At 49.1% G+C, this 14,066-nt stretch overlaps 1 protein-coding gene across 1 annotated transcript in view; it reads left to right on the forward strand.

Annotated features, from left to right (window-relative positions):
• Nucleotides 1–14,066, forward strand: part of NID2 (nidogen 2) — a 76,222-nt gene that overhangs the window by 31,991 nt on the left and 30,165 nt on the right. The window contains exons 3-8 of the mRNA XM_069738851.1: nucleotides 7,332–7,564; nucleotides 7,740–8,356; nucleotides 8,470–8,619; nucleotides 9,819–10,064; nucleotides 10,689–10,889; nucleotides 11,807–12,034. Coding sequence (XP_069594952.1) covers nucleotides 7,332–7,564; nucleotides 7,740–8,356; nucleotides 8,470–8,619; nucleotides 9,819–10,064; nucleotides 10,689–10,889; nucleotides 11,807–12,034 — 1,675 coding nt within the window. The remainder of the gene's footprint in view (nucleotides 1–7,331; nucleotides 7,565–7,739; nucleotides 8,357–8,469; nucleotides 8,620–9,818; nucleotides 10,065–10,688; nucleotides 10,890–11,806; nucleotides 12,035–14,066) is intronic.

Here is a 14,066-nt window from a genome sequence, read left to right on the forward strand (position 1 = left end):
GAGAAGGCGCAGCAGTCAGGGGACAGCGGCTTAAGCCGCAGTGTCCCTAAGACTGCTACGACCCATGACCGTTTGCTCCCATTAAGTGAACACACAACAGTTATCAGAACTTTAAAACCTTTATTGGGAAATATGCTCACAACATTTCCATCTTTTCCTTTGGGTAAATATTTTTTGGTCGCAGCTTAAACCGGCAATATCTGCCAACAAATGGGGTGTAGGGAGATTACTGCCATCCGGTCTCCCGGGCAGGTATCTTCACCACCAACAAAAACTCCACCCTTCCGCCAAGGAGGAGCGACTATAGAGAGCTACGACCCCCCCACGAATGCATCGCCTGAACTACCCCTTCTCTAATACCATCGAGGAAAATATCTAGGCCCGCCTCGTTCAAATGGACTCTGTCTGGAAGTAGAAAACCGGAATTGTCCCCTTCCAGCCGATGGTGCCGAACAACTACACCATTCTTAAATCTTACGAAACGTGATATCCTCTGGTTCAGCGTGCGCCTGGATCTCTCCATAGCATTCAATTCCCTGGCACCCCGCCAAACCAGCCTTGGGATAACCTCGGACCAGACTAGGCGCATCGACTGGAAGAAACTTGGGAACTTGTCCATGTCTGATCTGATCAGCGTAAGTAGTTCAGCCAACGGAGATGAAGCCAGGTCATTTCCTCCGGCATGGATAACCACAATGGTGGGGGATGAGGCCACCCGTGCAATGTGAACCACCTCCGGAAGAACTTGGGACCACATCATGCCTCTCAAGCCACGCCATAACACGTCGACATCATTGAAGCCCAAGGATCGCCCTCCTGGGCCCAATTCGGCGCGGCGAGCAGCCCAATAGATGTACGAGTGACCCAATATCCAGACGCTGGGTCGCACCCCATCTAGGAATAAAATATACAGTTAGCGATAAACAATAAATCAACAACCCAAGGAAGTACCCCCAATGATACTGAAACTGTTCCGAATGTCATAGAACCGAAACCACTCACACTTATAACAACAAGTCAGGCCTGATGTATCTAGTAAAGCAGCAGGATCTCCATCTACCCACCCTATGAATCTCTGATTCAAGCAAACCCGCTATAGATGCTTCTGTCGCTGCACCTATCCGAAATGAGTGCGTCCCAAATTCTGCCGCAGGCATTCCCAATCCTGACAAAACGCGTCTCAATATAGCTAAAAATTGGCCCGACACTAGGGGAAGCCCATTCTCATGAATGAAAAGCTGGGAACCGTCCTTTCTAACCCGCATGTAATCCTTTATTAACACTAATGGGCAAATGTCCTTGTTGATGGCGAATATCGGGAACCAAGTTCCCCTACCTTCCTGATCAGTTTTGGACTTACATATTCTAATCCTGATACCATCCTCGCAAATTAGTATGTCTTCCCGCCTGAGGCCACCCAGTTTATTCAGAGCCGTAGGTACAATCTCACTGACCCGCATGGCCCCAAAGAATGCTAGGCCAAAAGCCGCTGACATTAGCGCCGCCTCGTATTTAGAATCGCACACAGGTTCCAAAGCCTTAACCAAGCTCACTAGCAAATCGAAGGATATAGGACGCCTGTTATCACCATGTCTATCCGCTCGCCGCCAACCTTTCAATAACTGACTGACTAGGAAATGTTTCGTGGAATCTGGCCAACCTCGCAGCTTGAAATGGAACGCTAATGCAGACACACGGTTGCGCGCCACTGAGCCCGACACTCCCATGGCATGCATTTTGGATAGAAATGCCATTGTCACCTGCATTCGAGCCTCCTCCGAAGACCCCACTGGTTTGCCGTCTGCTAAAAGACACCACTCCTCCCACGCCTTACCATAGGCTTTCCAGGTTGATGGAGCTATCGATGAACGTATTAATGGCATCAGGTCCCCAGGACATCCCAGATCGAATGTGGGCAATCCACCTCCTCCAAGGGCTCCTGAAGGCGCCGTCCCAGTAAATCCTGCGAGTAAAAGCCAGTTAAAACACCAGACACACTCTCATTGCTGACGGTTAGTGCATTTGCTTTAAGCCAAACATTAAACGTTAAACATTTCAATACTATGAACCTAATTAGGTCTAGAACCTGCGGTGAAGGAGATGCTAGGTAGTTAATGGCATGCGCCCCGCCAACGGATTGAAGATGCAAGCGAATGCGCTTATTGGCCAATTGAGGACCCCAGATGTCCATGGCGACTGCCACGGGGACAAGCTCGATCAAGGTAGCCTCTACGTTCCACTTCCTGGAAACCCAGAAGGCAGGCCAACTCGAAGCACACAGTTTGTTACCAAAGCTTGACGCTGCAAAAAACAAATCCATGTCCACGTTAGAGCATTCTGTCTCCTGAAAGCAAGTCCTACCATTGTAATCGCTGAGGAACAGCTTCCATGTGTTTAAATCAGAACGTAGGTGTGCTGTAATCCTGATTCTATGATGACGCTGTTTCACTCCTCTCGTGGCTATCATCAATCTGCGTGAGAAGATCCTGCCCGCTGGCATGACCCTGCAGGCAAAATTTAAGGAACCAAGCAGCGACTGCATTTGAGTTAGTGTTACCTTACCAACCGAAATGCATCCGCTGATGAGATCCAGCAGCTTGTCAATTTTCTCCTTCGGTAACCTAAATTCCATGGCGACCGAGTCGATTTCGATCCCAAGGAATGTGATCACTGGTACTGGCCCTATCGTCTTCTCAGGGGAAAGTGGGACCCCGAACTGTGCCATAGCATCTTTGAATTGGGCAAGGGCTGCGGCACATACATCTGAGCCCGCTGGCCCAACAATCAAAAAATCATCAAGATAGTGAGTGATGGCGGTTAGCCGGGTGATCTTGCGAGCGACCCATTCCAAAAACGTGCTAAATAACTCAAAATAAAAACAGGAAATTGAACACCCCATGGGAAGACATGTGTCGTAATAGTATAGGTTCTCAAATTTAGCCCCTAGTAAGTGGTGACAATCCGGATGTACCGGAAGCAGCCGAAAAGCAGATTCTATGTCCGACTTGGCCATAAGGGCCCCCGTGCCAGCATTTCTAACGAGGTCAACCGCTTTGTCAAAGGAAATATAAGTGACGGCTGTTTCATCACTGGGGATACCATCGTTGACCGACATGCCCTTGGGGTATGAGAGATGATGAATTAATCGATATTTACCTGACTCTTTCTTGGGAACTATACCCAGGGGTGAAACCCGTAAGTTAGGGAAAGGGGGGAAATTGAAAGGACCACGAAAACGACCCAACCTGATTTCCTTCCCCAGCTTTTCTGCTAATACGTTAGGTAATTCCCTCGCTGATTGTAAATTAGGGGCTGATTGTGGCTCGGGTGACCAATTAAACGGGATGAAAAAACCGTAGGAAAAACCGGAACGCAGTTGCCCCGCGGCCGATTTATTGGGGTATTTGTCCAGCCACGGCCCCATTCTTTCTACGCTCACCGGCGTCGTTAACCTCGCCTGTAGGGGGGTTTTTCCCGGAGATAGCTTTTTGGGGCGGACGTGTGCATTTTGCCACTGGGTGGGGGCCTCCGCATGATGAACACTCATGTCTATATTTGCAGAGCCCATCGAACTTACAGTGCCCTTCATTAAATAACCAGCACGAACCTGGTCTACGAATGGCTGTTGCTGCCGCGTTGTTGTTGGACCCGGCAGCGGGCCCGTGAAAGGATTGGGTTGATTTCTGGGACATCATCAGGCGAAGCCACGAATCCGTGGCTTTCATACCCCAGCCCAATTGCGGATTGGCGGCCAATCGCCGGCGGAAATCTTCATCATATTTCCACCATGCTGATCCCCCGTGGGCCTTATAGGAATTATAAATACTATCTAAGTATATGAAAAGCTCGGAGCACCTTTCGGGGTGCTTTTCCCCCATAACGCATCCCAAGACCGTAAAAGCTTGCAACCAGTTATTAATGGTTTTAGCAACTTTTGGTTTACGTTCATATGTTTTATCCCCGAACCGTCTCTCTCTGTCAACCGATTGCTGGTCCGTGGAAACCAGAGACCATATGTCAATGAAATCATTGGCCCAAATTTGTTCCTTGATGTCGCTATTCAAGTGGGCCCCTAAGGGCGGGACACCACAAAATAGGCCATCCTTGTACACATCTGGGCGGGGAGGAGGGGGCTGCCTGCACGACCCCGCTGGTTGTAGCAATTTTGGATTGACATAAATCCTGTTTCCTGTAGTTGCGTTGGCTATTGTGTCTAAAAGGTTGGTGTTTGCTCTCCCCCCTCCCCATGCCCCGATAAAGGGGTACTCACCGATCGGTGCACCGGTATCTGGACCACTTGCTTCCCGTGCCACAGGAGTCATCGGGCCTTGCCGCTCCATGCGGTGTATGGACCTACGACGAGAAGACTCCTGCCTTTGTGACCTGCCTGAAGAACTATCTGATGAAGAAGGCGAGCGCAACCGCGAGGCTCTAGACCGTCCACTACGCCGGCTGGACCTAGATATATACGAACGCCGTTTGCTAACATGACGATCGCGCTTCCTACGCCCGCTTCTGCGATGCTCTCTGGGGGATGCCGATGATGACGATGATGATCTGCGCGCGGGGCGGATACCCGCACTCTGTCTATTGTCCAGAGCCGGGGTGCCAGCACCCTGAATCGGGGCCCGAACACTGGTTGCTATCAGTGATCGTGACGCTGGCGCATCCTGGTGTTCGACTACTGCCACCTGAGAGGGAGTAATTTGCCCGCCCGGTATTTGCGAATACGGGGTACTAAAAATGAGTGGGTAAGGTGGAAACTGTGATTCTCCCCCTGTAATAGCCTGGGAGTAGGCACTATGCTGACTTGTTGCTAGTATTATGTGAGGTGAAACCATATTCTGCTGTGCTATGGCTGCCGTGTCCGTGTTCCTATCAGTATTGGCAATAACATCCCCCACGTTCCTTGAAAGTGGAGGGATACCTCCCTGCGGAGCCTCAGTCTCCCTCCCTGCCGTCCCTGAATCCTGTGATGAAGCAGAAGTTCCCTGTGCTCCCCCCATGTTGTTTCCTACTAAGTGCACAGCTCCGCCTAACAATGCTGGCACTCGCCGACCTACACTCCCTCCTGTTATGCCCGGGGCAGAAGGGGGGATGCAGCTTATACAGCTCGCTGCCGACCCCTGTGTCTCCCCCACCTGCTGTGACGCGCTCCCTCCAGTCTCCCTGGCGCCTAGAGCAGGAGAAGCGCGCGCACGAGAGCTGCGCGCGCTCTTCCTTGAATAAACTGGCGGGCTCAGCCGTGCCGGAGGCCGGGTGGCTCTGCGAGAGCGCCGACCCTCTGGCGGCGCCGCCTGCACTATGGCAGGGAAGGAGTCGCTCCCGGGCAGCAAAGCTGCTAACCATGCGCTTCCTTCCCTGCCGATCCTCTCCCTCACCGCACTCTCCAGCGGGTCCATGATGCCGGCAGCCCAAACAGGTTCGGGTCCTGGGATCGGATGGCACATCGGCGCTTCCTGGCGCCAAGAGCAGGGGATAAGCCCCGCCCCCTCCGCGGGGAGTTAACCCCATATACATCCTGGGTTCACTCAAGGGGAGATCTCATACAATAAAGAGCGGGGAGAAGGCGCAGCAGTCAGGGGACAGCGGCTTAAGCCGCAGTGTCCCTAATTTTCGGAGTTGTTGGCACTTTAGTTTAGCCTATTCCAGCTCGCCGTCTTTAAGGCCGATGTCCTGAAGTCTCGCTGCCAGCGCTCTTTGATCTATTGTTTGATGGACGATGCAAGAGCATCTAAACACTAATGAGGCGCACGGCTGGCCACTCCGCGTGATGAAAAGGAAGTAATTTGGTAGCGACATTCTTCTGGTTTAGAAATCATCCTGCGGGCCTGCCACTGCAAGGAAAGGGGCGAACTCCCAAGGTTATATATCCAGTCCTGGCATTTGTTTTTTTAGGATGGATGCAAACTTTGATTAAATATGCAAGGTTTGGCAATAGGTAATTGTTGTTAAAATGGTTTATTTTATACTTTCATATGACATTCTCGGTTCACTTTTTCAATTCTCTTCCTGAGGCACAGTCAAATAGTCTAATTTTGCATAGAAGATACCCATTTGAGAATTTTTTTTCTAATCATTTGGCCAATAGGGGGCAGTATAGCATTTGAAAACAGGATATGATTTGGTTTGATTGTAATACTTTTTACACAGTCCTCTCAGCAATTTTTTGGCCAAGTTTGGCCCTAGAGGTGTGTGATTTGGCTGAAGGAGGACCACCGGTGGCGTAAATACCTGTGGCTTGTGACCACCAAAAATCATAATGCAAAGCCGAAATACTTTATGGTCACTAAATAGTGGTTTGTAGTGTTACACTTTACAGTATAATATTTTTTCAGTGGGTAACTTAGGATAGCGCATAAATTGCAGTGCCATGACTTTCGCACCACCTAACACTCAATGGCATTATTTATTCTTGTGCTAGGCTACATTTAGCTTTGCGAGCTTTAAAGAGTTAGGAAGCAAAAAATGATCAGATGGTAAATATAGTGCAACCTGTCAATCATTACAGGTGTTGCATTGAAAGCGAGGATTAACTTAAGGTACCTTCACACATAACGATATCGTTGCTTTTTGTGACGTAGCAACGATATTGTTAAGGAAATCGTTATGTGTGACAGCGACCAACGATCAGGCCCCTGCTGGGAGATCGTTGGTCGCTGAGGAAAATCCAGAACTTTATTTCGTCGCTGGACTTCCCGCTGACATCGCTGGATCGGCGTGTGTGACGCCGATCCAGCGATGTCTTCACTGGTAACCAGGGTAAACATCGGGTTACTAAGCGCAGGGCCGCGCTTAGTAACCCGATGTTTACCCTGGTTACCAGCGGAAACGTTAAAAAAACAAACACTACATACTTACCTTCAGCTGTCTGTCCCCGGCGCTGTGCTTCTCTGCACTCCTCCTGCATCCTGTGTCAGCGCCAGCCAGCCGGAAAGCTTTCCGGCTGACCGGCGCTGACAGTGCAGAGGAAAGCACAGCGCCGGAGGACAGACAGCTGAAGGTAAGTATGTAGTGTTTGTTTTTTTAACGTTTACGCTGGTAACCATGGTAAACATCGGGTTACTAAGCGCGGCCCTGCGCTTAGTAACCCGATGTTTACCCTGGTTACCGGGGACCTCGGGATCGTTGGTCGCTGGAGAGCTGTCTGTGTGACAGCTCTCCAACGACCAAACAGCGACGCTGCAGCGATCGACATCGTTATCGGTATCGCTGCAGCGTCGCTGAGTGTGAAGGTACCTTTAGCTTTAATTGCAGGGGCACCAGTAGACCCATGGCCACCCTATATGTTGCAAATTGATTTTTCTTTCTAAAACATTTTGTTTCTGCAGTTTAACACATTCCAGGCAGTGCTGGCCTACGACGAGTCCGACTCCTACGCCCTATTCCTGTACCCTGAACACGGGCTCCAGTTTTTTGGGACCAGGCCAAAAGAGTCCTACAACGTCCAACTCGAACTCCCAGCCAGAGTGGGATTTAGCAGAGGAGAATCGGAAATCTTGAAGAGAGAAGCTCCTTTTTATAGCGTCACCAACAGTGAACAATCTGTGAAAAACCTGTATCAGTAAGTATGACCATGCGGTAAATATGGCTGACACCAGACCGCTCAATGTGACCTGACCAGTTACCCCCTGACAGTTTGGAGAATTGTTAGTGCCAGTCTATGAGAGTGTATTTAACCAGTATGTGAAAGAATTTTTTTTTGAGAAAATCCAAATCAAAGCCTTTTTTCCCCTTAGGTCAAGTAATGTCGGAGTCCCGGGAGTTTGGGTCTTCCATATTGGCAGCATTTCAGAATTAGACAACGTGATACCAGCTAAAGTGGTGAACGCCCACGCCCAAGAAAGGTTCATACCACTGATCAACTCCCACAATGACTTTCCTGATGAAGACCAAGAAAATCAGTTTAATGGGGAGAACAACTATGATGAGAATTACGACGATACAGATGGTGACTACTCCCCCGGGCAGACGATAGAGCAGCCCACGACCGAAAACGCAAATTTGGGATTCCTGGACATTGATGATCCCACCACGCTATTTACCGGCAAACAGGTGGAACCAGAGTCTCCTTACGATCCGTCCAACAACCCTTTACCTCCGTCTCAGGAAGAGCCTAGCTGGACACCTTACAGCCGAGGTGACCACTTCGAGGAACCTCACATCCAGCCTTCTGAGAATAAAGATCTTGGAAATGCTCCTTCCTACGACACCCGAGAATATCCATCCGAGCCAATAACCGCGGACGTCGCTGATGTGACCCAAAGTCCACCAGACAATCAACAGAACCCTGATGTTCTCTACAAGGGCGCCCGTAATTATGGATACGATGAGGAGGGTGGATTTGACGCTGACGGTAAGCTCCTACCATGATGCTGCCACGGTTTTACAGACATCCAGGTCTCTGGAACACTGATCTAATATACACGAGTTACCGTTTTGCTTCCATTGTCCTTGTACTGTCCCTAGTGCTCACTTTTAACCCCGTGAGACGAGAGACCTGCGAGAGAACACCCGGTTACTGCTCACAATACGCCTTCTGCAGGGACTACGCAACGGGATTCTGCTGTCACTGCCTGGATAACTACTATGGCAATGGGGTGCACTGCCTGCCCAAAGGTAATGGCTGACTTCCGTGCACCAGGCACAAACTTTCATGGGAGTCTGCTCATTAATTCCCAGAAGAGTAGAGAATAGTGATAATTGAACGTGCTCCGATAAGGTATCCGAGCATGCTTGAGTGTTATCTGATGATCTTCTGCGTGCTCGAGTGTCATAGGAGTATCTTCAGCGTGCTCGCGTGTTATAGGAGTATCTTCAGCATGCTCGGGTGTTATAGGAGTATCTTCAGCGTGCTCGAGTGTTATAGGAGTATCTTCAGCGTGCTCGGGTGTTATAGGAGTATCTTCAGCGTGCTCGAGTGTTATAGGAGTATCGTCTGCGTGTTCGGGTGTTATAGGAGTATCTTCAGCGTGCTCCAGTATTATAGGAATATCTTCAGCGTGCTTGGATGTTATAGAAGTATCTTCAGCGTGCTCGGATGTTATAGAAGTATCTTCAGCGTGCTCAGGTGTTAAAGGAGTATCTTCAGCATGCTCGAGTGTTATAGGAGTATCATCAGCGTGTTCGGGTGTTATAGGAATATCTTCAGCGTGCTCGGATGTTATAGAAGTATCTTCAGCGTGCTTGGATGTTATCGAAGTATCTTCAGTGTGCTTGGATAATATGTTAGAGTCCCTGCGGCTGCATGTTTTACGGCTGTTAGGGAATCCCTGCATGTGTTGTGTCTGTGTAACAGCCGCAGAACATGCAGCTGCAAGGACTCAAACATATTACCTGAACACGCTGAAATCCCTCAGATAACACCCTGGCATGGTCAGATTACTAGTGAGGAGCGAAAATGCTCGGATAACGTGTTGAGAGCCCTTTCACAGGGGCCAATAATTAATTTGCACATTATGTGCGTATATCGATCGTCACTTGTTGCACCTTTTTACATGCAGCAGCACAATCTGTACGGGGATCTTTACTCTACAGATTGTGTGTTAGTTCCTTCCAAACCCTTTGCTGCTTTGCACCAAAAATGGTTCCCCTCCTGATGTCAGCTATTGCAGTGAATGGAGCTAGGCTGCAATACCACACACAACCTGTGGACAGGGGTGGTGCTGTTCTTTGAAGAAAGGTGCAATTCATTTGAGGCCACCATGTAAAGTTGAGAAACTGGTTGCCTTATTCAGGTGGACTAACCAAATGTTGGAGCGGATTGCAGCTCCATATTTATGACTTGAACAACTTTTCATTTGGAGTTCTCTCGTCAGGTGCTCCACACAGGGTCAATGGTAAAGTGAGCGGGAACCTTCTCGTGGGACAGATGCCCGTCAACTTTGACGGTATTGACCTTCACGCGTACATTGTGGTCAATGATGGAAGAGCTTACACCGCCATCAGTCAGGTGCCGGAGCCCGCGTCCTGGTCGCTGACCCCGCTAACTGCCATCGGAGGACTTTTTGGTTGGCTTTTTGCACTGGAAAAACCCGGATTTCAGAATGGATTCAGTATAACTGGTGAGTTCATGACTCTAAGTCTAAGAATCTGATGAAATATATCCAATGTAAAACAAAATGATTGGGCATATTTGACTTCAACATGCCCAATCCTACTTATCTGTAAGAGGGGTCTGGTAGCGGCATACTCCCCTCTCCCTGTTAATAGCACAGACAGCCGAGTGAACATTCCTTGGAGGATCGGGTGGAACAGCTGACAGCCACTTCTCTGTGTACCTCCCTTCATACACGTCTGTTTGGTTCTGTGGAGCATATATATTGCAGCTCCTTATACATAATGAACAAACAAGTACAGTAATCTGAATCAATTCAAGTCACGACTTGTACATGAGTAGAGAGGACCCTGCCCATGAGGGCTCACAATCTACAAGAGATGGGTGAGGATACAGTAGGCGAGGTCAGAGCTGGTCGTGCAGCAGTTTGGTGACAGCATTGATTCTGCTCGGACACACTGCAACATCAGTGGAGAAGTGTATAGCTGGGGAACATGGAGCGATCCAGGACACAGACCCCAGATGTAGGAGGACAGGATCTCTCCTGCGTCCTGCCCGTTTCCGTCAGGAGTGGAGTGTGGCTCAGTTGCTGATTTGTCTTTCTTCTTTTTTTCTTTTTTTTGTCACACAGGAGCCAAGCTTGTCCACAACATTGAAGCCATATTTTCCCCCGGAGAAGAAGTCGTCCACATCACACAAGTCGCAGATGGATTTGATTCTGATAACTACATTCATTTAAGAACGACTATTAAAGGGCAAATTCCCTTCATCGCGGAGTCCTCACGTGTCCAGATTGACCCGTATTATGAAATCTACCAGTACTCTGGGGCAGGTAATGCCGAAAATGCCTGTTGAGCAACATATGGGGGAGACTGAGGGGTAAAGGTACAGACACAAAGAGCAGCTCAATAGTTTGCACCAGGGAGGCCTGATATCACATAAATCACAGGAACGAGCAATAAGGACAAGAGGTGTCCACAAATACCATTACATCAATAAAATAATGAATAAATGGTTTACATACATTACATTACTGATCCTTTGTTACATTCTATATTATACTCCAGAGCTGCACTCACTATTCTGCTAGTGCAGACACTGTGTAAATACATTACATTACTGATCCTGAGTTACATCCCGTATTGTACCCCAGAGCTGCACTCACTATTCTGCTGGTATAGTCACTGTGTACATACATTACATTACTGATCCTGAGTTACATACTGTATTATACTCAAGAGCTGCACTCACTATTCTGCTGGTGCAGTCACTGTGTACATACATTACATTACTGATCCTGAGTTACATCCTGTATTATACTCCAGAGCTGCACTCACTATTCTGCTGGTGCAGTCACTGTGTACATACATTACATTACTGATCCTGAGTTAAATCCTGTATTATACTCCAGACCTGCACTCACTATTCTGCTGGTGCAGTCACTGGGTACATACATTACATTACTGATCCTGAGTTATATCTTGTATTATACTCCAGAGCTGCACTCACTATTCTGCTGGTGCAGTCACCGTGTACACACATTACTGATCCTGTACTTTTTCGATGTCGTACATGTTCCCATTTTGGTCTCTTCTGTCTGGTTCTCTAGTTCTTACAAGGATCCGATGGTGCGATATTAGGGGTGGGAGATCCCTCTTTCCTGGCCCTGCCATGTCGGCCCATCCTCACCCTCTTGGCCACGTCTGGCTCGGTAATTTCAATGATATTTGTCTTTTTGTTCTCCTCCAGTTGTGACCTCCACGGCTCACCGGGAATACACGGTGACATCGGCTAATAATGAAGTCCAGAGACTGTCCTACCGACTGAGGCAAAATATCACCTACCAGGATTGCAACCATTCCCAGAGGTTCCCACCCAATGCCCAGAAGCTGGCCGTGGATCGCATGTTTGCCCTTTACAACAAGGATGAGAAAGTCCTCCGCTTCGCCATCACCAGTCACATAGGGTCCGTTCAGGGTAAGTTTGGTAAATCCATGTTGGATTGTTCATGTTAAGTGGACAAAAAAGGGGTCTGTGCATCAGGGTCTATATTGGGGTCTCTGCGTGCGGTCAGTTTCCACTCCCTGTCACAATCCCAGTAGTTTGATTATTGCCCATAACTGTAGAGATGAGCAGGGCAGAGGTGTGACTCGAGTGCCTCTGAACATCCTCCGGTACGGCCCCTGATCCTAAAGGTACCGTCACACTAGACGATATCGCAGCGTCCTGGCTAGCGATATCGTCCAGTGTGACAGGCAGCAGCGATCAGGATCCTGCTGTGATATCGCTGGTCGGGGAAGAAAGTCCAGAACTTTGTTTCGTCGCTGGCGCTCCTGCTGACATCGCTGAATCGGCGTGTGTGACGCCGATTCAGCGATGTCTTCGCTGGTAACCAGGGTAAACATCGGGTTACTAAGCGCAGGGCCGCGCTTAGTAACCCGATGTTTACCCTGGTTACCATCGTTAAAGTAAAAAGAACAACCACTACATACTTACCTTCTGCTGTCTGTCCCCGGCGCTGTGCTTCTCTGCTCTGGCTGTGAGCGCCGGCCAGCCGGAAAGCAGAGCGGTGACGTCACCGCTCTGCTTTCCGGCCGCTGTGCTCACAGCCAGAGCAGAGAAGCAGAGCGCTGGGGACAGACAGCGGTAGGTAAGTATGTAGTGGTTGTTTTTTTTACTTTAACGATGGTAACCAGGGTAAACATCGGGTTACTAAGCGCGGCCATGCGCTTAGTAACCCGATGTTTACCCTGGTTACCGGCATCGTTGGTCGCTGGAGAGCTGTCTGTGTGACAGCTCTCCAGCGACCAAACAGCGACGCTGCAGCGATCCGGATCGTTGTCGGTATCGCTGCAGCGTCGCTTAGTGTGACGGTACCTTTATTCACGACTCTGGAATCGCTAGAATCATTCCGCCCCTTTAATGAAGGCAGCAGATTTCACAAGCTTGTAATTTGCCTCTACACTTCCTCCGGCTTTGTTCTCCTGCCATTGTCAAGGGTCTTTATCTGGCCCCCTTTGTGTCTGACTGATGAATAGTGGCCTACGCTCTGCAGGAGACTTTATGGAGCACATTAGGTTTATTGACTTCCTGACCCGAGAGTTGACGCCAAATTACTCAGGCAGTTACAGGACAGAAAAGGGGCTTTGTTGCATGCAGAAAAAAGCTAAGGAGACCCTTCCCCTCCCACCCGGGCGTAGAAGGAGGCGAAAGACATTCTGCTGTGGGAGGAAACCGAACAAGACCCAACACAAAGGAAACCCACCAGAGAACAGCATTGGGGAGTCACTGCAAAGTGCTGCAACCTTCTCAGCCTTCGTAATCCATTGACTAAACTTTCTGCTGGCAGGAAGAAGCAACAGCGGATTCTGCTTATAGTTCACAGGGTCTTTCCCATCATTAAAGTTATCCCAACCCTAACAGTGATCGCTGGGGATCCGACCACTGGGTTCTTCACTGATTCCGAGGAAGCATCTCCGCTTCCTTCATTGACTATAGGACGGGCAGAAAAAGTTAGTGGAGTTCAGTGTGACTGCTGGAGATCAGCAGAGGATGACCGGAGCCACAGAGCCATTGTGCTGTCAGAATTCATTAAAGCGTATCTTGTTGTCCACAGGGTCGGCTCGTGCTCCACGACGTGGCATCTTCTTTTCATTTTTGTTTGCGGTCTGCAGGTTTTCAGTCTCTGAATGGAATTATTCACATTGCCACAATTGTCTCCAGTTTTGCTCATCCTCTGGAAGCTCTGGATTGATTGTTTGCTACAATGTATCAGTACAGGAGAAACTGTCTCCAGGACTAGACAGTTGTAACAAATTCCCAGCTGTGAGAAGGGTTTTGGTTCAAATCCAGGCTCGGTTTCCGAGCTTTGTGAGATTGCGGCTATCCTTTCCCAAAAGATTCCTCTCATTGTGGGTCTCTCTGCCAGGAGTCTTTGGGTGGGTCTAAGGGGTCCAGGCCCTCCCGCCAAAATGAGGTGAGCAAACAGCCTGAGAGGTTTTGCACTTTT

The sequence above is a fragment of the Ranitomeya imitator genome, chromosome 1 (genome assembly GCF_032444005.1).
Source record: "Ranitomeya imitator isolate aRanImi1 chromosome 1, aRanImi1.pri, whole genome shotgun sequence".
Taxonomy (NCBI): Eukaryota; Metazoa; Chordata; class Amphibia; order Anura; family Dendrobatidae; genus Ranitomeya; species Ranitomeya imitator.